Raw genomic sequence first — 26,443 nt, forward strand, 5'->3', positions numbered from 1 at the left:
TCCTACTCCTTTAAATATTGATTACATTTTTCCTTCAACATATAAGGAGTCCATAGAAATTTGATCACATATTCGAATCACACACTCACACTAGTAAGTACCATTCTGTCTTTCACGTCACATTGTCACTAGAATCAACGAGAATTACACAAAGTCTTCAATTGAGCACTTCTCATTCTTCTATCACCTGTAACGAAAAAGAATTCTTTTTTGTACTTCAATAATATCACTGCAACACAGACACACACACAAGCATGATTTTTTTTTTTTTTGCAATGAAAGTGGAAATTTTGCTTTTCAATTTTCTCGTATTACCAAAAATGTAATAATTTTCCTAATTGTTACAAACAGTGCAGTAGAAGGCCTTAGAATGGAAACTGAGGGGACCAAAAAATCCTTCTAAGAAAGTAATTACGTTTTTACAAATTTTTACAAACAATACAAAATATAGGGTGTTTTTTTTTAGATGCAACTAAATTGATGTAATGACTGAAATCAGTTTAAATCTTGACAAAAGGAGTTTTGCTCTCAAGTGAATATGAAAGTACGAAGTTAAGTGCAAAAAGAATTGAGAAGCAAGTTTCAAAAAGATCCACCAACGTGACTCACCATACCTTGAGTCAGAGGTATGTTTGAAGCAGATGTGACTTTTCAGGTTGCCAAGATGCAACATTCCAGAAGAAAATAAGCTGAAAGAAAGTTACAATTTTCCCCCAAAAGAAATTGCCTCCAAGAAAAGTCCGAGTTATTTCCAGCAAGATGGGGCACCTCCTCATGATGAAAGGCCCTACATTGACAATGCAACTACTGGCCAGATGGTTTGGGTGAAGAGAAAACACTGAATATGCTGTGCATTTGACCAGATCTCACACCACAGATGTTTCACTCATGAAGAACACATCGAAAGCTCAGCTGAACCTTTGGCAGACACCAGGGCAGCTTTTTTTCAAATTTTTGTTTCCTTTCGAAAAACCGATTTATGTAGTTTGCTTTCGCTGTTGCTAGATATTATCATGGCTATTGATAATATCTAGATGCTCTTGAAAGAATTCTAAGCTGATGTAATTTGTCAGATTTTGGACTTTTTTCGAAATTAAAGAAAAATTAGAAAAAAGCTGCCCTGGCATCAGCCAAGAGTCCAGCCGAGTCTTAAGGCACAAATCAATCTATTGAAACAGAATCCACCCAAATAACAAATGAATTCTTTCATATTTTGTAATTCCAGTGGTCTGCATTATCAGCAGTGCCTGGGCCAGACTTGCCATCAATACAAACACTTATAATACTGTTCACCTGCCAAAGAATAACAACGACCAGTCTAGCTCTCTCTAGTGGGTGAATCTGTTCACAAAAGAAAAAGTTTGTAGAAATACATGAAACTACCTGGAATTTTCAAGTCAGTTATTCCTTTATAAGCTTCCGGTAATATCTTGCATTTTACTGTACTTATGTTGTTTTGTTTGAAACTTAAAAGTTCTCGGTGAGCAGATGATCATCATGAAACCTGATTCCCTTACTGCATTGCACACTGCAGTCACCCCTATTTTGCAGTGGTTAGTGTCAACCTCTGTAGCAGAGTGGTTAGCACAGCATGCTACAATGCCAGGTGTCCCAGGTTCAAATCCCAGCCTGAGCATGTGTGTTCGTTGCGACTGTCCCTTCATCAATTTCAACATATCATCACTCATCTTCATTCAAAGTGGAAGAAAAGTGACGATAAATAACAAAAACTAAATCATCCAATTAGCATTGCACACTTGCATCGATGGTTGTATCTAACTGTAAACCAACTCTAGTTTAGACAATATTACATATCCTTTTTTTTAACATTATAAAACCTACGTATATCTTAATAAGCATTGCACTTGTAATTGTTTCGCAAAGTTTCCCAATCTTTTTTTGGTTCAGTGTCAGGAATGGAATTTGGTTTGCCATCACATTTATATGTAATAGTTGTTGCTATTGTTAAGTCCACTTTTATGCACAGATAGGCTAATGGGAACTGGACCTACAGTTCTAAAGTGGGATCAGAATCACTGTGGCATGTGCCTCTACTGGGTATTGAACCTGGGACCCCTTGATTACAAGGCAACGACGTTACCACTATGTCATCGAGAAGGCCATTATACCTAATGGTATCAGACCACAAGTTACTAATTTATAGCAATACAACAGACTGTCCTTAGACAGACTACTCTTCTATATGCTCTGGTGCAACTACTGGAAGTAGCACATTGATAACAATTACCTACAAAAATATCATATTATTAGAACAAGTAAACAGATAAACCTTAGAAGGAAAATAATTTTCATTAGTACCAATTCGTTAAAATTGCTCAATGGCATCATTTTTTTTTCACGTCAATGTAAATTATGATACTTGTAAGTATATGGTGTAAAATAAAGAAATTTACTCATATAGATGTAGCTAAAAACAGAAAAAATGACCCAGTTCAAAGGCTTCATTTCTTGTAGTTTAAAGTATTGCTTTTCTCTTCCAACTTGTTCCTGAAATGTAGGTTGGAAGCTTACTACTAAGGTTTCAGTTTGTTCCATGTTGTGGTCTCCATAGAACTTGACCTTTTCAAACATCCTCCATTTCCCCAATCTGCAAAACAACCACAGTCATAAATCTTCAGCTGTGGTGCTCTGTGATAAAGGAAGACTAGTTAGGAGTCTTGCCACCTCCAACAGAACAGGGAGGGGTGAAGGTAGACGTTGTTCCCTTGAGCATTCTTCGAGGGTCGCAAAAGATTCAGTCCAGTCCTTTTCTTCTTTAACCTTCATGTCTCCCTCATATACAAGCTGCTGGGCAATGCAGTGACAATACTAAAGGACTGGCTACCGGCAGACGCAAAGAGGGAAAACTTGTGGCAACGCTAACGTGGCACCGCTGTGGTTTCAGCAGGAATAGGAGTGCGGTGAGGATGCCTATTCATGGCAAAAATAATAACCTGCTTGTTCCAAGGTACATCAGACTTGCAGTTCAATAATTTCTTAAAAGTTTGTATAGCCATAGCTTGCAAATATTAAAGAAACATAAGTCACTACTTAAGTGTAGTTTACAAGACCTTTACCAAATGTTTTGGACGTATTGATAGATCCAAAAATCACACTAGAGGAAAAAAATGAAATACAAGATTGTTGAAAGCCTAAAAGATTTGGATTTAAACGAACTGCACCTGCATTGTTGCCATCAGCTGTATTGCATAACAGATGCACATCACTGTCTACCATTGTGCAGCACTGCCTCCAGTTTACGGATTTTTGTTCTTTTACACCCCTGAGGAAAGCACTGGCAACAGACCAGAAACATCGGATTTGTAAAGGACTTGTAAACCACACATAAGTTAGTAGTAACTTATGTTTATATTTCAATGTTTAAAGTGTCCAATCAAGCTGCCCTCATTGTAGGGAACCAATGTATATCTTCTGCTCTACCTTTCTATAGTATACTGTGCAAGGTGACCAAGAAGTTCCTATACCCTTAGATTATATTACAAAGTATACATTACCCATAGATATATATGACATTCATTTACATTAGATTACAGTACATTGTTTGTCCCATGCACTGTCAGTCACACTAACACACGTCACCAGCCATTTGTCAGCACTGTAACTATACTATGCCTACTCACATCAGTCACAGTGCAACAACTGACATACAGTTGTTAATTACTTAAAAATGCGCTAGTCACAGCCCTCTGAAGTCAATTTGAAGCAACAGATTGCAGTGAAACTTGCTATAGACAACTTGGGGAAGTGAAGCAGATATATATATATATACACTATCTGGCCATTCGTCACCGGACACCTGGAACGAGTACTTTAATCCGGTTTCAGGCGTCCGTCAGTATCGTGTGGGGCCACCTTTCGCAGCAAGTACAGCCGCAACCCTCTGGAAGACTGTCCACCAAATTGCGATAGGTTTCGACGGGAATCCTGCTCCATTCCTCTTGCAAAGCAGCGAACAACTCTTTAGTGTTTTTTGGGCGGTGTGGCCTGGCTCTCAACCGGTGCTCCAACTCGTCCCAAAGATGCTCAATCGGGTTGAGATCAGGACTTTGGGCGGGCCAATCAAGTTTTTGCACACCCATATCCTCGAACCACGTGTTGATCACACCTGCCGTATGACATGGGGCATTGTCGTGCTGAAACAGATAAGGACCACTACCGAATTGTGCCCACAATGTCGGTAGCGCAGAATTGTCCAGGATCGTTTGGTATGCATCTGCATTCATGTTTCCACCACTAACACAAGAGGACCAAGACCATACCAGGAGAAGCACGACCACACCATGATGCCACCTGATGGGGTGTCCGGTGACGAATGGCCAGATAGTGTATATATATATATATATATATAAAATATATAAGTTCAAATCTTCACCACTAAAGGTAAAGTGCTCCCCTGTGCATAGCACCACGTCATGAAGGCGTATAGGGGGTGTGGGGGTAACGCCCCACACTTTCTTGATCCGGTCATGAGTGGGGGTGATGTGATCAGCATCACGCCCCAGACCACCTTTACCCCCCAGGGTGTCCCCCAGGTACCCATGTTATTCGACGCTGGGTGGGCGCCGGGGCCGCTTCCAACCTTAGAAAAGTTCCCGGATTTGAACCGGCCGGGGATCGAACCCGGGACCTTGAGCATGGTAGTCAGACGCGTTACCGACTGAGCCACCGCGGCCACATTCAAATCTTCACCACTAGGTTGAAATGTGGCGCTGAAGTAAGAACCACCAGTAATTTGAGTTTACGTCAGCACAGCAGTGTTCAACATCCACCCTGTCCACGCAAATCACCCTCTAGAAGCCTAAGACAGCGTGATCGATGGCTGCACAAAGCTTTTCCTTGGATGTTGTTTACTGTGCACCAGATTTCAGTGCCACATTTGCACCTGGTGGTGAAAATTTGAACCTTTTTTTGTCAGCATTCATTTCTCCATAGCTTCTATACCAAGTTTCAATGCAATCCCTTGCTTGGAACAGGATCCAGAGGGCTCCGAGTAGACACACTTCAATTGTGACCACCCTGTATGAATTGGAGCTACCGTTCCATGTGTCTTCAGGGATGCCAAACAAAAAAGAAATCATTCACAATCAACAGAATGTGGGTGAATTTTTGACATGGTTGCAATCATGAAATAGGGGTATACAGGATCTTCTCGGACATACTGTAGTATAACTCTGGTGGTATAATACCAAAGATATTCCACAATAATATTCCAATAGTGGCATCACAGATAATTTTGGTGGCGACTAAACTCTGCTGACTACTTGGTCCTTGCACGAATTGAATATCCTCTGATCAATGGTGAATTCTTTCAGTTACCCAGTGTGCGAATTAACAGGGTCATGCTAGGGATTTCCCAGAGAAAATTTCATTCCCATGCTAGGGATGGTTTAATTCCCCTCAAAGAAAATGGCTTTGAAAGTATACCATTTCTTAACTTGTGTAACAAACACAACTGATCATCATTTTTATCGAAGATTTACCTACTGAAAGGTATGAAGCCTTGTGGATTAAAAAAAGGACCCCATTCTGCAACTGACCAACCTCACCGAGCCGAGACAACAGCAGGCTGATTTCCACTTACGTTTCCATGGCATAGTGCTGGTATTTCACAAGTATAAAAGTGTTCACAAGAAACTTGTAGGTAGATTTTGGCAATAGAAGATTTGATCAAGTTTTTGGTGTCACTAGTTTGATAGCTCTTCTTATGTATGAGTTTGGGTTTTCCTAGAATGTAAATACACTGTTTCTAAATTACGTGTAAATGTTATCACAAGATATAATGACCTAAGTTACAACCAATGTTCTAGGGTACTTAGGACCCAGTGATCAAAACGCTACATTTTAAAAGTAGCTTAGCTACAGATACATATTCCGAAACAAAAGAAGCCCCTAGCAGTTGTACTTACAAGAAAATAGATTCCCTTATTTATTATCATGATACCCATCATTTTTGATAACAGTGTTGCTGCAGTAACCTATTACGTGTATATAAGTGGCAAATTAGTACAAATTTGATATCCGAGTATTACAATTAGGGTGTTACTCAAATTTGACATTTTTCAATAAACATATTTTTATTTATGTTATTATATCAACATACCATGGTACTTATCTTGAAGATAAATAGCATCTAGCAGGATTATACAGGGTGTACCAAAAGACCCATTCTACATTGTAGACAAACCTGCAAAATGTTATTTTAACAGCATGCGTATGATGAGAGGATGGTATACCATTAAATCAGACCAATGACCACTATTTACTCCAGAGAATCTCTGTGTGTACGCTGCCATTTTCATGGCACAGTATTATTTGCCTCCAGGTGCGATGTGAAATCCTCCATAACATAAGATGTCAGATCTGGATTTCGGGGTGGCCATTTTAAGACAATTCCTCAATGATGTGTTCAGAGACAAACGGATGGACGAGGATCGCCAAATTTACCAGCACCTTTAAAATGGCCACCCCGAAGTCCAAATCTGACATCTTATGATAACGTGCTATGGGGGCACATCATTTTTCCAAACAGAAAGTCGCCCATAATCGTTATCAGAGAACTGAGGAACTTCAAGAAGCTGTTCGCAGTGCGTTTGCTTCCTTCACGCCAGCCAAGTTAAGGAGGATTTCACATTGCACCTGGAGGCAAATAATACTGGGCCAAGAAAATGACGGTGTGCACACAGAGTAAATGGTGGCCATTGGTCTGATTTAATGGTATACCATCCTCTCATCATACGCATGCTGTTAAAATAACATTTTGCAGGTTTATCTACAATTCAAAAAGGGGATAATGGGACTTTTGGTACACCCTGTATAGTGATGTATGTAATTTTGGTTATCTGGATATCAAAATTATTCATATACCAATAAAATAAATTACATGGATATGTATAACCAGCTATATCAGGACATTTATCATCTAGATTATCCATATTGACACTATCTTGTAACAGACGTGGTCTTTTTAAACCTCCTTTCACAAGTGCCACTACAATAAGCGTGCAACGTCCGCCCACTGTTAGAACCACAAGGCAATAGTTAATTTACTGACTGGTAACATTCACAAATTTGCATACCCAAAAAATCTAACTCCTGAAATGAAGCCATAAATATGCCACCGAGTGGGTCTCACCCTTTAAAAAACTCTTTTCTCCCAACACTACAATTAACCTAATCCATCATTTTATTTCTTTTTATATTTCAAAATAGGTTTTTCAATGATTTTACATGTGGCTGAGTGCTCAAGTACTGTAGGTATTGGAGTCAAACGTATTCACCAATATTTTGAACAGTTTACACATTCCGTAGGTTAAAAATACCAAATGACACTTTTTTTAGGCATTAATCTTGTATTCATGCAAGAACACGAAATGTGGTGAAACCCCTTGCAAATATTGTATCGTACGTCCTATATGAAGGCCTTAATCTGCAACTTGTGACATGGAAAAATGTTCACTTATTGTCCAAACTGTACTTGTGTAACTTGTACTAACCATATTTTTCACACATACTTAGATGTGGATAATGTAAATGTAGTATATTATGCGAGTTTTAATATTTCTTGCAAATTTGGCCTCATTTGTATCCATTTTCTGAGAAAAACAACATGAATACAATCATATTTTCTGTTCACTCTGATTAAATTAATATTTTATAAATCCAGTTATTGCAACCGACTGGCACACCGCTCTTTATTATTATTATATAAAAGGTTGGGACTTGCCTGAGAAGTAATCCTGACTACACTACTGATTAACAATGTTATCTCCATTTGATCAGAGTAAAAATAACACAGTTTTCAGACAGGTACAATGCGGTTTTTAGTAGCATGAGCAACATCATTAATAAATGATGGGCAACTTCCTCTCGAACTTGGTCAGTGTCAGTTGTCGCAGGTTCTACAGCAGCAACAATGTGGTTTTGCAGTTCCCCTTACTTGTGGCCAATGGTGGCACGAATGCCCACCTACCGAGTGCCAGCCTCACTCCCACCTGATCCTTCTCACTCACTCGCCTGAGGTGGGAGGGAGATCATCAGACCAGTTACGGGTTGACGTCAGCACGACGAACCCTCTGTTATTATTGTAGGTTTTCGTGAGCGGGTTACGCTAGGTCCCTATCTTCCTCACGATGGTGGTTTGGCACCAGTCCCATACATAGGACGAAATCTCAGGAGAAAAGTTGTTACACTTTCCCGAGGAGACTCGAACCTGCGCATGCCCTGTAGACGGAGGCCCAAAGCGTGATATCCACAGTGCGAGATGATAGACAATTCCACACAGGTAAAAAGGCATAAGTGAAAAATCAGGTGAAACCAGGGCTGACACAGTATGACACTCAGGTTCAAGCCCTGGTCATTCTTGTATTTTTTTTTAAATTTCGGTGAAGTTCATCTCCTGTGCATGACAAATCATGAGGTTATCTTTATAGTTAGACAAATCATGAGGTTATCTTTATAGTTATGTAAAATAAAATGAAGATACCATGTTACCTTACGTGGTTAGATACAAGTCTTCATAGTCAAATCTTTGAGTCGTAAACCTTGAATGACAGGGAGGGGGCACGGCTTGGGAAATTTGATTTTGGGACAGGACTTCATGTAGCGGTACGGTTCCCTTCAGATATTGATATGCCAAGGTACTAGCACACGCTAGCTAGCCATTTCAGAGGAAAACCACTTCAGTTTCAAAGTTCTCCATGTGTATATCATTATGCAAAAATATTGTCCGGCTGTCAAGTGACCCAGTGGTAGAGTATCAGTTTCACGTGCCAAAGATCCTGGGTTCAATTCCTGTTTGGTTGCCCATGCTTTTTTAAAAATTATCTCAAGCAACTGTTTATTACATTTTCTTTAATAACTTATTGAAATAAAAGGCTATTTAAATTTAGAGGGGATACTACTTTTTTTATTTTTCTTTAAATTTCCTCCTCATTTTACAAACTTTTGCATATTAAATTAGTCTTGTTATTTTCAATTCAACAAAATATTATGTCTAGCAAAAGGCATACATTTTCTTTTTTTGATAAAATGATCAAGAAAGAAAGCACAAGAATACTATTCACAAGCAACGATTTTATTTACATTTTTTGTGTACGATCCAGAATGGTAACGAAATAAAAATAAAAATATTTCTCGACAAATCACACAGCAAATAAAAATGAATATACACAATAAATATTTGCTGGATTTAATAAAGGAAAGAAGTAGGGGGTAAACCCAGAACCTTTGGCATGTGAAACTCATATGGCACCATTTGACAGACAATGTTTTAGCCTAATGAGGCACGCACGGAACACTTTGCAAACGAGGCTGAAAGTCTCACTGTCTTCTTCTCAGTCTTATTTCAAGAAGCCTCAAAAGGTATGGTTTCAATTGCTAAATTACCATTTGTTATGATATATGCACGCACCTGTTGGAAGATTGCATAGAGTGCTGAAAAATTAAGATTTCAACACGGTTTTGGTACAAAACACTACAGTTTGAGTGTTTCATTGTCGACAAGTTATTTCTTCTCATCTTTCAGATGTGGCACACATTTAGATCTTAACTTCCAGAAAAATACAATATGTGGACGCTTAAATAACTTCAAATGGGAATCGTATGTTCAATGCCCACCCACTATTTGATCTGAACATCTTTCACATTCAAGTTTCTGCTCACAAAGTCATCATCATCTTTCTTGTATGAACGTATTGTTGCATTGAAGAATTATTTTTCTTGTACTTTACAGTTGTTACAAGAACAGAAACACAATTTTCAATGTAACATTTCAGGGAAACATTGGACACTTGTGTGTTTATTTACACTAAAAATTGTGTTCTTATGCTTGTAGCAACTGTAAACTAGAAGAAAAATAAACCCCCACTAACTGAGCATTTAATCTGTGGGCAAGTTAGAAAAATAGGAGTCACGGTCTGGTCACTAGGGCATCTGACTGCTACACAGGAGACCTGTGTTCAATTCCTGGGGTGGATGATCCAAGGTCAAATTATTTCTGACCTTCTCCCCACATAAAGAAGCTCTTGGGCTCACCCAGCCTCAAATCAATGGGTACCTGGGGGGTTACAGGCAGCCAGTGTGTGGTCATGATCACATCACCTCCAAAATGGCCGACATCAAGAATGTGTGGGTCCCTACCCCCCCCCTTCCCCTAAATGTGCCTTCATGGCACGGTGTACATGCATGGAGAACTTTACATTTAGAGAAATAGGATTTTATTTTTAAAAAATATTCCTTCACCTGGTGTTTTGTTAATGATTGTGAGTACATAATGAACAAACAATCTCTGTGTGTAAAGAACACTAATCTACTATTAAGAACCCACTTATGTTATACGTCAGAAGCAAAGCTTCAGATTGCAAGCAACTGGAAGCCAGTATATAAATTTGCATGCATAACATTACACCAATGACAAAATAGGATGACATTAAAAGAGAAAATAAGAAATGAAACTCAAAAAGAAACAGAGAACATGCACTATATTGAAAATAAATATACATTTTACAAAGTACCTTATTCCCAGATCATTATCTATGCTCTAAAGTACACTACACTTTTACTGTTTCTGTACATATTTGTTTTTCAATTGTCTTTTGTTGTACTGTAAACATTGGATTTAACACACTTCTTATGCTCAAAAAGAAATTGTTAATAGTTTTGACAAAGTATTTTTAGGATTAATTAAAAGATCGATATTCCTAAAGAAAGAGTGTATCATGGAATTTATACAAGACATGAAATACTAGAAAAGGCATGGGAAGTAACTTGTAACAATTGAACAATTGTTGTGCAAGTACAGAGAATAGAATCCTTCTCTACGAAGAATTAAAAAAACAAAGTTCAAGGTATATTCATTCCGAAAGACATCCTCTTCAATAGCGTCCCCGCGTAACAATATAATCCTGCCAATATTTCACAACCAAGGTATCATAGGCGTTACCGTTGCGAGCCTGCAAAATATGAAACTGAGAATGCAAAATGCTCTGAGCCTCATGCAACGTCATAGGCATGCATGACATCATCTATGTTCTACATTAAAAAAATAAGCAGAGGGGGATTAAAGAAGATTGCTTTCAAGTAAATATCCAAGACAAAAAGAAAAGTCTTTGTTATGGAGCTGTTCACGAATCGACTCTTGAAACTGGTACATGGGGGGCAACCACGGAAATAAAGGCAGTCCGATCATGGTGATGATCACATCACCTTGACAATAACTGAGATTTTGTGAATATGTGTAATTCCTGGCCTGTCCAAATTGGCAAGCGCTACGTTCCGTTCTATTTCATTGTTTCCCGTCGTCGCAAAGGTCTGAATCTACATGCTGCCATGCAGAACATTTCAAACTTTTCCCACCAGGTGTCAGCTCAAATGCCACCCACCATGCTCTGGGGCTCAAGAGTATGGAAGCAGAAGGCAGACGCCAACCAAACATGACAATGATTTCCACCTATTTACTACGTATTAAAGATGTGACATGTGATTTCTCTTTTTACATTTTCTCTACATGCCGTGTTATCGAAAAATGTCCACGTAGCACCAAGTTTTACATCATCTATTCAGTAAACGTTGCCTCTGCGTAGTGAAAGTTGCAATACAGCTGCCAAGCGCAGGGCCCCAGTGAGTTGAAGCGTGCACTTGTCGCATCTTCCACCTCTCCTCTCCAACTATGCCGCAAATTCAGACAAAGTTGGTAGGCAGATTCTACACGTGAAACGGTGACACCAGCTGCCGATCGGGATGAGGCCCCTACCTCCCCCCTCCAGGACTGAGGGTTAAATTGTTTGATAATTAGTCAAAGGATTGAAATTACTGACTTAACAGATCAAAATAAAAATAAATAAGAGTGGGGCATTCCACTGCCACGAGGTAGGAAACAGAGACAACATATTTGATATTAAAGTAACTATCCTATTGACAGTTAAGCAACATTTTTCTTACAGTTTCTGTGGAAGAAATTATGAAACCAAACACTGGTGATTAAACGTAACTACTATAACATTAGAATACTTTCCCAAATTTATAGCTGTAAGTGAATCATTGTGTCTCACGGGTAGAATGATAAACATTGCATTTTTACTTATTTCAATTTGTGTACATTTTCAAATGATGAAAAATAAATAGTTTATGACAAAGAGAGAAGGTAATTGACCTTTGAATATTGTAGTGGAGTTGAGGGGGAAATTAATTGTTTTTTGGTGTCATGGGTGGGAAACAATACAACATAAAAATAATCAAAGAGCTAAAATAAACTAACAATATGTAAAACACCTTCTAACTTAATTAAGTATAAAACTTGAATGTATCCAAATCACAATTTTAGATTGACAAGATAGAATAAAGTTACAGCATTTTATTTTTAAAATTTTGATTCAGAGCATTCTGACATGGAATGTCCCATGCATAGTCTTCCATTCTAAAGGCATTGAGGAGAGAGGGGTTAAACATATTCACGATTGTCGCCAGTGTGGATGTGATGTGATCAGCACCAGACTATGACTGCTCTTACCACCTTGGTTGTTCCCAGGTAGCCTTTTCAACGGTTGGGTGAACCACAGAGCTGCACATGGTCTGAAGTGATAATTGTGATAAGCTCAACACGAGAAGACAACGAGCTTCAGCTGGGTTTCTGACGTCACAGAGACTTGTGACAACTGATACTCAAGATAATCCTAAACAACTAATACAATAATCCTATATTGCATTCACTGAAACAACATAATCACGTGCAATTGTTTTCCAATACATTTTCTATTCTTTACTGGATTTTTATGTAGCCAAAACATGCAAAATATGTGCATAAATATGTAGAAAAATACTGAAATATGTAAAAATATGTAAGTACATTAAAATACATAATATACATATTCTTTCTCATTGCTTTCTCTTCTGTAGGTTCCTGGTTGTAAAAAATGTAATTATACCAAATTAATTCTCAATATTACTTACGTGAAATTTAGAACATTTCGCACTTCCGCATTTTTCACCGAGAGAGATGCATTTAAATTTCTACAATGTAGAAGAATATTCTCATTGAATGAACAAAATGGTTTGTCAGGGAAAAAATGTGTATTTAATGTAACAATATTATATCAAAGAAATAAAAAGTGCTTCTGCTTCAGTACATATCATGTGAGTGTAGTACACAGCAAACCACTAAATACATTTTGAGAGGGTTTCTTTTTCACTTTTTGATCTTTGGAGAAATCTAATTTTTCTATACGTATAATTGTTTATATACAGGGTGTCATTTTAATGGCGCCCATGGACCACAGATTCGTATAGAGGACATCAAAAGAAACAACTTTTCTCAGTAACACTTTTCTCGTTGGTGCGTCGATTCGACACTACAGCCGTTCAAAAAAAGACTGTTTTGCCACCTGGATGCTGGCAACCCAACACAACATTTGATCGCATTTGTGACGTCATTTCCTGCGGCGAAATGACGCACGGCAGGGTTGCAAGTAACACACAAATTTTGTGAAAAATTACAAACTACCAACCCCATTATTAGTCTGTAAAACGAAGCAAGAAAGACGTCCAGTAGACCGAACATCATAGCCTACCAGCCGGAATATCAGCAGTTATCTCAGGAAAAGGGGGAAGTGAACCAATGATATGAGGAATGGTAAAAAACGTATTGAAAGTGAAGTGTCAATATCGGATATTTTCTCAGCCTACATGTCAAATATCAACAATAAATTTTATTTGATTTGCAACTTACATGTGGCTGTTTACGCCCAGCTACATGTCAAATATTTGCAAATCTCGTTGCATGGTTGATATCTACAGGTTTGTGTCCAGATGCCTTGTGGTACATTTGTGCTGATAACGGAAGTATCGGAGGTTCACGTTGTTGCATTACGGCTAAAACACATACAAACACAGTAACAATGTAATGATGAATCAGTAGCGAATATACTGCCCTGTTCACAGTTGAAAACTATTACATGTGTATCCGGTGCATAGATAAACACAGTCGTCGGAGAGCTTGTATTGCTACTACTTATATCCCTGTATTTTCAACCATTTTTGCCACTTGCCTCATAATGCCCTGAATATACATTATATTATGTGTTGCTTACCTTTGGAATTTTGAGTTCTTTCATTCTATTTTGTCATCTGTTCAGTGTGTCACAGACAACTAGTATCAGAAGGACGAAGTGGATGGACTAAATTGTAGATGCCAAATTAGTAACTAGAATTGCAAAGATTTTACATGTAAGCTGAGACAAAATTCGATATGACCACTTCCACTTGAATTCTATTTTCTTTCTACCATTTTTCGTATCATTTGTTTACTTCCTGTTAGGTTACAGAATATGTTTCCTCGTTTTGTTTTACGGTACATAATGTGGCTTATTGTAGCTATGTCATTTTTCATAGAATATGTGTGTTCCTGGCAACCCTGGAACGCATCGCTTCACGATGGGATATGATGTCACAAATGCAATCAAATGTTGTGTGTGGTTGCCAGCATGCAGGTGGCAAAATGGGCTTTTTTAACGACTGTACCGTTGAATTGATGCACCAACGAGAAGAAATGTTACTGAGAAAAGTTATTTGTCTTGATGTCCTCTATACGTTTCCGTGGTTGCCATTAAAATAACACCCTGTATAATATAATGTTGATGCAGGTATACAGAGTTCTTCTCAATGACTTTTCCAGACAAAATAAATTCTCAGACTTTTTCCACACTGGTTCATAAATGAAGAAAAATTAAAATAAAGGACAGTATTGAATATACAGGGTCTACCACTTTCAAAGGTTGGTATTCCCTAGAGCCCAGCAGTAGGGATGAAACCGAGCATGCTAGGGGAGAATTATATAGTTTTTTTTTTTTTAATAGACAGATTTCAATGTTTTATGTAATGTAATGTAAAAGTGGTTCCAGCGTTAGGAAAGCACAAATAACGGAGATATTTGATACCAAAGAATGGCACACGTAAGTTAAAACCTGCAATTTTGAAGTATTTTCGCCGCTTTTTGTTAGCAAAAACTGTTTGTATGTATACTAAAATAGCGAAAGAACATGCCGAAAATAACTATCAGTACCAAACCTAACTACGTAAAATTATAGCTGCTGTATATTCACTTGTGTGAAGCCTTCGGGCTGTTTTGCTTCAGAGTAATGTAACATGCATAGGTAACAGACATACTTTACTTCACCATAACACATTTCCGAGAGCTAAAATCAACTGAAAACATTCATAAACAACAAAATCTTCATAAACCATGCACGATATTTCACTTTCTCTAAGGGGTACAGAGGGTCAAGGGTAACCATGTTGGTAAGAGCATGAGGGATGCCATTTCTGTAGCAATGGAGTATTGGAACACTGAACACCCTGCTTTGTGGTAGAGGCGTATTTTAAAAGTGATGTACGTTACGTTGTATGGTAGCTGCACACCACACACTGACTTCTTTCTCTAGGGGCACCTCAAGAGCAGTTTGTGAACACGTATCCCTAACTTAACCCTCTGAAGAGAAGAATTCGGGAAGAAGTCCAGCCAATTCCACCTGCAATTCTCGTTTGTCTGTAATGGACAATTTTGTTCGTCAACTCTGTGAGTGTACAACACGGAATGGTGGCTATCTACCTCATGTGATTTTCAAAAAATCAAAGTGAACAGTGTTGTGTTATTGTTTTACAAAAGGGATTATGTTATCTATCAATTAAAACTATCTTGCTTTACACTAGCTGTATTGTGTTACTATAGGAAATATGTGACGGACCCAATGGAATTTATCAGTAGTCCTAGTTTTAAAGGACGGTCCCTTTAAAAAAAAAAGGACATTGGTACACACTGGAAATGACAGAATTAATGTTTCAATTTGTAACACTTTTTCACCTGCCTTGAATACTTGTACCCTGAAAATCCATCAAGCGAGGCCTTACCCAGTTCCTGAAGCAATCAGGTGATCCTGCCTGAGAAGTTACACGTTGAAGCCATGTTTCCTCATGCACTCCTTGTGGGCTTCTATCAACGACTGGCAGTTCAGCTCGCCATTCTCTATTATGCTGCAAAGAGAGAGAGCTTGCTCAAATTCACGATGGTCACATCTCTAGGACCTACAATGTTAACATATGAAGTACTCTGACACCTGCTAACAAATAAATAAAAAAAAATACTTGAGTATGATGCCACTAGCCTGAATGCATGAAAAGCATTAATGAAAATGTGTTACCTCTATAACAAACTATATTAAGCAAAGAACACTATCCAATACTCTAAACAGTCTTTTATATTCTAAATTCCTCAGTCCATATGATGTATTCATACTGAAGCAACAAACAACTTGTACCACTTGTACCAGGCCATTTTCTCACATCAATATTGACATGACTTGGTCAATTTTTATCTGACTGAAAGATAATACCCCAAGATTCAAAGCTCCTTGCGTATTTTGTTCAGGCCCCATGACCAACTGCACCCCCTTCAGAATTTGATAACACTGTTAAGCTTTGCTTCCATGTTAATAAAACATTAAAATGCTGATCAAGGCGAACTTTTATAGTATAAAAATTATACATAAAAACGTAACGTTTCCACCCCTAACAGGGTGGAATATAAATTTATTGTGAAGTTTCGTCTGAAGAAGACCCTGTTAGAGGGTGGAAACAATACGTTTTTATGTATACTTTTTATCTATAATAGTTTGCCTTTGTCAGCATTTTAATGTTTTATTGAGAATTTGTTGAATTCTATTTTAATTGATAGATTTTGAGATTTTATGTAATATTAGCCCCGTCTAGTTCACCGCATTTTCTGACTCGCTTTGACTCTCTTTGCACCGAAGTGTCTAGTTGGTTGCACGGTGCAACACCGAGTCATCTAGTTCGTTGATTTCGTGTCAAGTAGTGTATTTGGTGTCTGCACTACCTTTCGGACCGGTGTATGGTCACGTGGTGCATGTTAACTCATCAAATGACCGTTTAAAGCAGCAGACAGGCATTTGTCGAATCTTCTGAACTTGAACACCGCTTTCAGTCTTGTTGGTTGAAAGTAACTTCCTTGCACCACTCTGACAATGGATACACCTGCACTGCACCGAGTGTCAAAAAGTGCAGCCAACTGGACAGGGCTATTAAATATGTTTCTAATCACAAAAACCACAAATAACCAAGATATTTGATTCAAAAGTATAGCCTGTGGAAGCATGAAACCTCCTACCTTGGAATACTTGTACCAAGTAACCAAGTAATTTCTTTTGTCTCCAACTAGTTTCAGTCATTTCCCTACCATTCCTCCCAGTGTGAGTTGCACTGCCTTAGAAAATATGTATCTCCCTTACAACAATTTTAAGCAAATGATATGGATTTCAGACAAAAAATATATGGTAATATATAACATTCATATCTTAGTTCAATAATAAATTAACAAAATCTTATTCACTGTTTTTTTTTGGTCGAAAACATGCTTTACTAAAGTTTGAATTATCATTGTAGTTCGCCGGCCCACGTGGCAGAGTGGTTAGCACATTGCGCTACGACACCAGGGGTCCCAGGTTCGAATCCTGGCCTGGGCATGGATGTTTGTGAGTGTCCATTCATCAAATCGTCACTCATCCCTATCTTCGCAAATTAGCCAAAAGTGGCACCAAAAGCGAAGTAAAATAAATCAAATCAATACAATAAAAAAATACAATCATTGTAGTTTAAAATAAAGTGGAAAATATGATCTATGTGACAAACAAACATAGGCTATGTTCTACATATCATCAGCCTGGTGAAATGTTTTCAGCAGTGAAGACATTCAACAAGGACTATTAAACAATTGATTATTATATTCTGACACTTCTACAAATATCAATATATCTAATTTGTCATTCAAATGTGTTCACATGGTAATTCTAATACTGATACAGGTTGTGTTGCCATGCAAGAGAGAAGGAAAAACAAATTTAACTTTCAAAATTAATTTAAAATTCCACTTTGAAGAGAACAGCTTGTAGCGTGCATGTTTGGCCCAAGTTACAATTGTGTAAGTTAACAAGAATGGGACAATTTCCTTTTCCACACATTGTAGTTATGAACTGCATTTAAGGTTAATCTGGAGCCTTCCCAAAAATTTCAATTCAAAATGAATGGTAAAACATTAACAGGTAGAATTTATTTGGCAAATGAAGTAAAAAGTATTGGTAACAGGTTCATATGGGCAAAACGTTTTTCTTCATTTTTACAGAAGAAACTACTTACGGAAATGAGTTTCTGTAGCATTTTCAAAGTTCGTGGAGGTATTTTCTTTCATCGTGGAATCTATTTGACCGGGAACTCGTGTATTTTTCAAGAGAAATATCTCACAGACGCACAATCGCCATTGTTTTTATTTGCTTCCTCTACGTGAACCGGATGCGGTGTACGTTTGATAACCCCCTGTCAGTGTTTCCAACCACTTTTTTTTAACTATGCTTGCCTAACCTAACCCAACCTTACCAAAAAGGGTTCGTGGAGCTATCCGTGAATGGTTTTTTGGGGCTACCTGTGCACAGTTCGTAGGGCTACCCGTGCGTAATGTACAATTTGCACATGTGACGAACACGATAGTAGGTATTTTTCGGTTAAGAAGTTTGGAAACACTGCATACCCACTGATGATCTACAACGGTAGTCAAGCTGTGCCCGCCATATTGTGTGTTACGCAAGCGAAAAAAGGAATAACAAAAATTACTCTTAATGTGAAAAATTGAAATTATTTTCGTGAAAAAAGCAAAATGCAACCTTGAAGAATTTTTCGCAATGCAGAATATGTACGTACGAATTTTAAAAATGACGAAATAAACGAGTGAGAGGTGTTTTGCCCATATGAAACTGTTACCAAAGTATTAAAATGCTGAATCAAATAGTTACTTTTTTTCTCCACTCTGTAACTGTCAAAATGGAATGTGAATCATACCAGTACCAATGTACAGATTTACATCATGCTGTGATCCCTAGCAGTAGCCTGGTGTCATCAGAAGACACTGAGATTGATAATTTCTAGAAAAAATCTATGATAAAAAGCATACTGAAATGAACAAACATTACCTAACCCCATTATTCTGCGTTTAAGTCAGTGCCGGATCTACAAATCTTGCCCCCCCCCCCCCCCCCGCAAAATATTACCAAAAGCCACCCCTCTACCTACCTACCTTCACACAGACACACACACACAAATTAGGCATATACGTATGGATATACACATATGTGCATTAATTTTGCACTTTACAGTCTATATTCTAGTAAATTTTTAGTATAAATAAGCACCCACAGAAAATGTGGGGCAGAATCAGCATTTCCCAATACTACTTGCACCACAGGGGTATGTATGTACATACACATATGTATAATGTATGTGTGTGATTATTGATCTCATGTTGACAAAGTCACATATAGGCCTACATGGTGATTCAAAAGTCCGTTAACACACCCTATAAAAAGTAAAGAAGTTAGGTTGCGTATAAGAATATGGATTATATTTATATGGTCAAAATAGAAACAGGTTAGGGTTAGAGGGAACCACATTGGTGTGTTCCAAGCGGATGTCCGCCATATTGAATTCATCTCATTTTTTAATGGGAAGGGGGTGATGTGCATAGGCGCCAATTTCTTCAGAGATTTGGAGGGCGCAAAGCTAAGTAAAGCATAAATACTAATTTCTTTCTGTTTGGGGGGGAGGGGCAAGAGTTTCTTTTATCATATTCGGTTTATAATACTTATTCCTACAATCCTTTAGGAGTTTAATATCTTTACATATATTTATATAAAAAAGGAAGGCCCAAGATAAAATTTTCATCCAGGCGAGGTCGATTTTTGGCACCCCTACTGTCCACACTGTCCCCCCCACCTCATCTTTCTACACTGATCCCACTACTTTCCACCTTCGGCCAAATACCCCTGTTTTTTCAATGCCTTAATATCAAAGAACACGTATATTGTACGTTGATATCAAAATAACAGTAGTCTCTTAATTTAAATTGCTACATGATTTTGCAATATACATTTGTCATTGAGAAGTAACTTCAATTTATTTTTCTCTACACAAATCCAACTCTTCAAAAGACAAATATACTCAGAAATAAGGATTTGGCTCTACTAAATCGGGATGCCGATCTGCCACCGTCAAAGGCAGTGCCCCGGCCATACACCTATTGTTTTGAATGTTGGTTAAGCATTGATATAAATATGTAACACTGCAACTTTCAGACACATTATGAAGTAGCACACACATGTTTACTGCTACGTGTAAAAAAATAAAATACTAATCCTCATTATATACATATAAAACAGTGGTTTTCAACTTCTGCTTGACTTTTCCGAAGGGAAACAAAGGTGCCTATTTTGCAATGGACGGACTCATTCAAGAGCATGAAGACTACAGTATTCCCATACATTTTCCTTTACTCTCGTGCATATTCATTCATGATATAGCCTACCATGCATTTTACTTTATTCATTGTCGGTTTGAAAAAGGAAGTACTGAAATACTAAACGCACAAGAAAGACACTCAAACTGAGTACTAGTCCCACATTATTGATCCTGCCCATTCAGTGCAGAATCCTGCATAATTTCCCAACTGTTGCATGCGAAATTTCGGTGTGCGGTTTTTGGCCCAATAGGGGGGCCAAACGAGAACTGGAGGAACCCGGGCCCCCTCGATTTCGGCGCCCGTGGTGATGTGATATATACATACATGACACTGTTTTCCCACACCTGGAAAATGATACATTTGTTACAATCATGCAGTCATAACTTTTTCCTGATTAAAGATAGGTTATAGAAACCTTCACCTCCCGAAATTCTATCATGATTTGATTCTAGTCTGACTCCCACGTGGGAGACCCGGAGTGTGTGATCGAAGGTTGGAATTTTTCGGGCTTTGTCCCCGCATAAAGTGGCTCCAGGGCACACGCAGCCTCAAATCAAATGATACCTAGCCCTACCCCCACATATCCTAAATGTGGCTCCATGGCACGGTGATGCACAGGAAACATTAATTTTACCTTATCCGTATATATTGTATATCTGTCACCTGAGTAAATAAGTTTATTTTTTACATACACGAACCCTCTACTATGTCAATGGCTGAGGGCCCCCTAAAGGCTTACTTGTCTCCGGGCTCCCCTGCACTGAGGGGTTTTGCGGCTTGTAGATCCCACACTGGTTTAAGTTATAATAGTAAATAAATGAAGTTATCCACAGTGAATACAAAGTACAATATGTAAAACTGGTAACTAAGAAAAATACTCCTTTCTACCATATACAAAAATCGTGTAGTTATTATAAGAAAAAACTATTTCGAAATTTGGTTATTTAGTTTTTAAAAAAATCAGACGAAAATGTATTTGATGAATTAACTGAGGCAATACGTCAAACTTAGTCCTTCCATGCAAACAGCAAAATTACTTTAAAAACACATCACCGTAATACATGAGAAAGTAATACTGATTTTTTTTTGCTTTCCCTATTGAACTTGCAGGTAGGCCAACTTAGGGGTGAAGCACCTCTAGTGGTGAGAATCCTATTACGGTTCATATAGCACCATTAACCCTTCATTTTAATGAAACATACAACAAATAAACCTTTGGTACGTCAATAGCATGTCCAATTTGCAGAAGTGCATACCGCACGACAACTATACTAATTTGATATGCCTACGGCTATGCTTACCAGGCATCTCGGGCTCTTTTTGTTTCGGGGCATGCACAGCAAGGCTTCAATTTCTTCTCAGCATTCTTCTTATCGTCAGGCATTTTCACAAATTAGGTCACCTAAGCAAGCGTAGAAACTACAAAAGTGTTATATACTATAAACAATGACAACTAATCCTTTCTTCACCTCTCCCCACTACTTCTCACTTAACCTCATGAATAGAGTTTGTTCAAGTTTTATGCACAAGAACCTAGCGCAGACCAACCTTAGTTTCCGATCAGATTTGCCCATTGTTATATTGTCGGAAGCGATTGGCCAGCGATAGAACAAGTCCCTGGGCTTCACCAATAGAGAAAACTTTTACAAATCCTTCGGCTAGAGTTCCCATTTCGTGCTTGGTGCGCTACCCACCACTGATCATTAAACAGTTGTAGAATTTACTGAGCAAAGACATCATTGAGACGACTTTAAGTTCCTAATTCTATTCACGGTAGTTATATGAAAATTAGATTACTCCCTCTTCAGGTATTCTAAACATACAAGTCCTAACCCCTAGACCGTAATGTTGAACTTTCTTCAATGCTAGAATTCCTAAAAAAGTAACTGTTTCCAGAGTGTATTGTCATAGCTATTCTATGGTATTGTGTTACTGTTGTTACTTCCAAACACACACACATAGGGCCTCCCGGATGGCGTAGTGGTAACCTCGTCGCCTTGTAATCAAGGTGTCCCGGGTTCGATGGCCAGTGGAGGCACATGGCACAGTGGTTTGGATCCCACTTTAAACTGTAGGTGCAGTCCTGATTAGCCTTACCATGGTCTTACTGTGCGTAAAGTGAACTTAAAAAAACAACATATCATGTAAAAAAGTAGCTATATATTTTTATTCGATTATTCTTTTTGTAGAAGCTTTTTTTTTACAATTTCTTTTGAAAGTTACAAAGAGTCCAGTCCCGATTAGCCTATACACTGGCGTAGAGTGCCACACACGTAAATTTGCCGTTGCGTAGAAACGAATTTTCGTTTCGTCTCCCTCTCTCTTAGCATCATGTGTTCTACCCTGCTCGAAAACCTTCGCTATTGTTGCCACATTGTCATTCCATTCCTGGACACACTCGCGCAAACATCATTGAAAACAATTGAATAGCGCTCCAGCTCGCGGTTCCCCCCGTTCGGTAGGGACGCTAATGTGGCAATATAGCACGGCGTAGTGCTTGCTTCTTTTATGCAGTGCATGTTCATTGGCTAGCTAGTAACTAGTGTTGCCAACTGTAATAATGAAGCACTATTTCTGTCACGGAAGGGGAAAAGGCAGGTAAAGTGGCGGTGAGTTTTGTTGGATTGGAAGCACCATATTTTTATTTTATACTAAGTATTTGACCGGTTTGACGTTGTGTGCGTGTATTGCGTGTGTGTATGTAAAAGTGTGTGTTTGCTAATGAACGTTAAATTCCATAATGCCTCCAGTTCTGTCGAAGTTGAAATCAAAAACCTTGCATAGCCAAGCTCGGGAAATTCTAAGCAACGTGCACGAGTTCATGAAGGAGGAAGCCAGTCATGGTGTTAGCATCCCAATAAAGCATTTTGGCAAGAGAGCAGCGAACAGCAGCAACAAATTGTTCATATTTCATAATTTTGGAATTATTCAAAATAAATAAATGATGTGGCTCCAACATCATTTCAACTCTGGCTCCGGCACGTGTTCTTGTAGAAATTGCATAGAGGAGGCTGTCATTTTTGATGCTTAATGCGATACATATTGTTTTCTGTGTTAAAATTGCCATGCTTTGCTGGGTGACCAAGTTCATAGCAGGGCCGGCGGAAGGGGAGGGCGAACCGTCCCATCGCCCAGAGCGGCAAAATTTGAAGAGAAGAAAAAAATAAGCCTATTGAAAACTGTGATCGAGCGAGATATTCTTTTGCGCTGAATAGTATTGAAATAGCATAAGAAGTCTCATTATTTATTTTATATTTTGATGTTTTAGTTAGGAATATATTGATTTTCAATTTTCCGTTGCTGCGTAATGACCGGGGGGGGGGGGGGGTCGAAATAGAGCGGCATCTGCCGCCACCTCCCAGGGAGGCAAAATGACTAGCGCCTGCCCTGGTTCATAACAAAAGAAAAAGCCGCGCAGCTTATCGTCTAGTGGCAGTATATGTACTTGTTATTGTTGTGGAAGCCGGCATCCTTTGTAAATGTACAACAAAGGCAACCGACTGTCGCCGATCTCAGAGAGGAAATAATAATACTGCTTGAGGAGGAGTGTTATGGTGCAATTGTAGCGGTTTCACACGTTGGCATGTTATTATCTGCCGTTGCAGTTCCATACCAGTGTATACGGGTTTTGGGAGTGAAAAGTTAGAACGCCACCAGTGCATTAATGCAATGAAAAATAATATATATATATTTTTTTATTTTGTTTGAAATCACTCAAATAAGGAATCGTATGAAGAAGTCTTCTTTGCAGCATTTTTGGTAATTTTACTTATGTGTTAGTTCATATTTTGCAAATTTTTAGTCCATATGTATGTAGCTACATACAAAGCCACTTGTTAGTACATATTAATCCTAGTCCTGGTATAATGCATGACGTTTAAAACTCAACGTTAGATAGACCTGAATTCTCTAATTTTATTGTTGTACGTAACAGCTGTGCATCGGCGCACTGCAGCGATTTTTCTATCTGCTCCATTAGCAACACTGCTTCTTTAGTTGTTTCGCGCATCGCACGGCAGAATTATCTGCGCTGGACTCTACCCAGTTTTTTTCGTGAGGGATAGTGCATAGATGCTTCGTAGGGGAGTGGCAATGGCATACAAAGTATAATACTTCGTATTTTTAGAACTTTCCACTCTCAAAAATGGCAATCGTGGGTCATTTGAAGAAAGGTATGCATTTACCACTCTGGGTTTTCCCTAGTACTTCTTTGCTGCTTTTATTTGAAAATGTTGATTTTTCAAAACTTCGGAGTGGGCTGTAGCCCCGCCATCAGCCTCCGCTCTGAGTACGCCAGTGAGCCTATATGTGCATAAAGTGGACTTAAAACAATACTCTATTATATTATATTGTCTGTGTGTGTGCGCGCGCGCGCATTTGTTTGGTTGATTTGTTGTTTTAAGTCCACTTTATGCCTCCACCGACACATACATGCCGATATCGATACTTGAATAATTCCAGTTTAAAATAACAGAGGCTGGTTACTGAGTCACAATGACATTAAATAACTCTCAAATTATTCTCGTGTAGCATTATCCTGCCTTTACAATGTCTTGTGATATTTTATGTGAACTTCTTTCTACCCCAGAGGATGCAAAAAGAAGAAAAGTAAGTTTTTGAAATGTTGCAAGCCTTTTTTAAAGTGTTGCTGTTACACCGAAAAATCCGTGGTTTTTGTTTATTAAGTGTCCCTGCTTCATTTCATGTAAACAACATTTTTGTAGTTTGTATTAACCTGGAGGTGGGGGGGGGGGGGGTAGTGAAACTATAGACGGTGTTAAAGGAGGAGCTACTGCGGAGCATGCGCACTCGTCTGGCCCCCTCGAACATCCGATTACGCTTACGATTCTATGGACTTTAATATGAAAGGGCAAAGTGGAGATTCTTTTACAAGGAAATACGTTTCAGCTATGTAGCATATGGTTGCACAGGCCGATCGGAAACAAATTTATTGTCAAGTCTCACTTCGTAGGTTTTCGAAGGACGTAGAGAGACGAAACCTGTTGATACAAGCAGAACGAGAAAGGATTGGTACCCGGAAAGGATTTTTACGACTTGCATTTTGTTACAAGCATGTTGATCGTTTATCTGCGTATTGTGTTGTGGTAAAGAGCACGCCTCTTAGTGAGGTTTCAAACCGAAGCGACACGCGACAGCAGTGGTTCGTACCGAAGTGACAAGCGACACAGGCCCATTTAGTCTTTAAATAAGCATTTACCGCTCATGGGAAATCAAGTCTCAGGCGGCACAATACACGCCATTCGGAATCTGAGCGACACGTGCAGCTTGTCGTGTCGCTTCGGTTCGAAAAATTTCATTGATCACTGAGGATTCACTTTATTTTAAGTGGCACGGAGATTACACACCGAAGCGACAAGCAACAGCCACTTTACTCTAAAGGAAACAATTCACCTTGCATACGAGTACAACAGAGCGAGGCGACACGATGTATGGTACTGAGAAAACAACGGTCCAGTCCAAGCGACACGTGCATTTTCTCATGGTGAATTGGTTCGAAAGGAAGCTTTCAGACTGCAGCGATACGTGTCTCTTGGAAACCAACATTAAAAAATAAACAACACCTTCCGAACGACAAATTGCAGGTGTCGCTTGTCGCTCGGACTGTGCCGTTTTATCATTGTGTTGCCCCGGCCTGTTATTTGCGCAAGCGTGACTGTTGGATGATTTGCTTTAGATTGAATACTTCTGTGCGAAATGCCGATATCGCTTGTTGCTTCAGTCTGAAAACTCCCTTGTTGCTTGAAGTAAATTCGTGCAAGTGAAAGTGGCATGCCATATCATAGGTTTTCCCTAAATCCCTCAGGCGGAAAGGCGACGTTGAAAGCACATATATTTACTAGCATTTGTTATGTGTCATTACTTCTGCAGATTTGTTAGCAAAGATTCACTTAAGCATACTTTATAATATAATAATATCACTAGTTTTATAGAATTATCTTTCCCTCACTTTTCCATTTACAAAATAATTGAATGTAAGTATCTAAACGTTCGTCGTGAGTGTACATGAGATACGTACTTGTAGGCTATGTACGTAGTGTGCTATACAACTGGCGA

The 26,443-nt window shown here is 38.6% G+C and overlaps 1 protein-coding gene across 2 annotated transcripts; it reads right to left on the reverse strand.

The window, feature by feature from the left end:
• Nucleotides 1–36: 36 nt before the first annotated feature.
• Nucleotides 37–21,909, reverse strand: Cox17 (Cytochrome c oxidase copper chaperone COX17). 2 transcript variants are annotated; one of them, XM_083134602.1, is made up of 3 exons: nucleotides 21,670–21,909; nucleotides 15,919–16,041; nucleotides 37–187 (listed from the first exon to the last, which is right to left on the reverse strand). In XM_083134602.1, the coding sequence occupies exons 1-2, from the start codon at nucleotides 21,750–21,752 to the stop codon at nucleotides 15,957–15,959; spliced, it is 168 nt and encodes a 55-aa protein (XP_082990728.1). In that variant the 5' UTR covers nucleotides 21,753–21,909; the 3' UTR covers nucleotides 37–187; nucleotides 15,919–15,956. The 2 variants fall into 2 exon arrangements, with proteins under 2 accessions (XP_082990728.1, XP_082990727.1); XM_083134601.1 differs by lacking the exon at nucleotides 37–187 and adding an exon at nucleotides 10,482–10,970 and having other exon boundaries at nucleotides 21,670–21,907.
• Nucleotides 21,910–26,443: the final 4,534 nt, after the last annotated feature.

This window comes from Lepisma saccharinum, chromosome 13, assembly GCF_977018435.1.
Source record: "Lepisma saccharinum chromosome 13, izLepSacc3.1, whole genome shotgun sequence".
NCBI lineage: Eukaryota > Metazoa > Arthropoda > Insecta > Zygentoma > Lepismatidae > Lepisma > Lepisma saccharinum.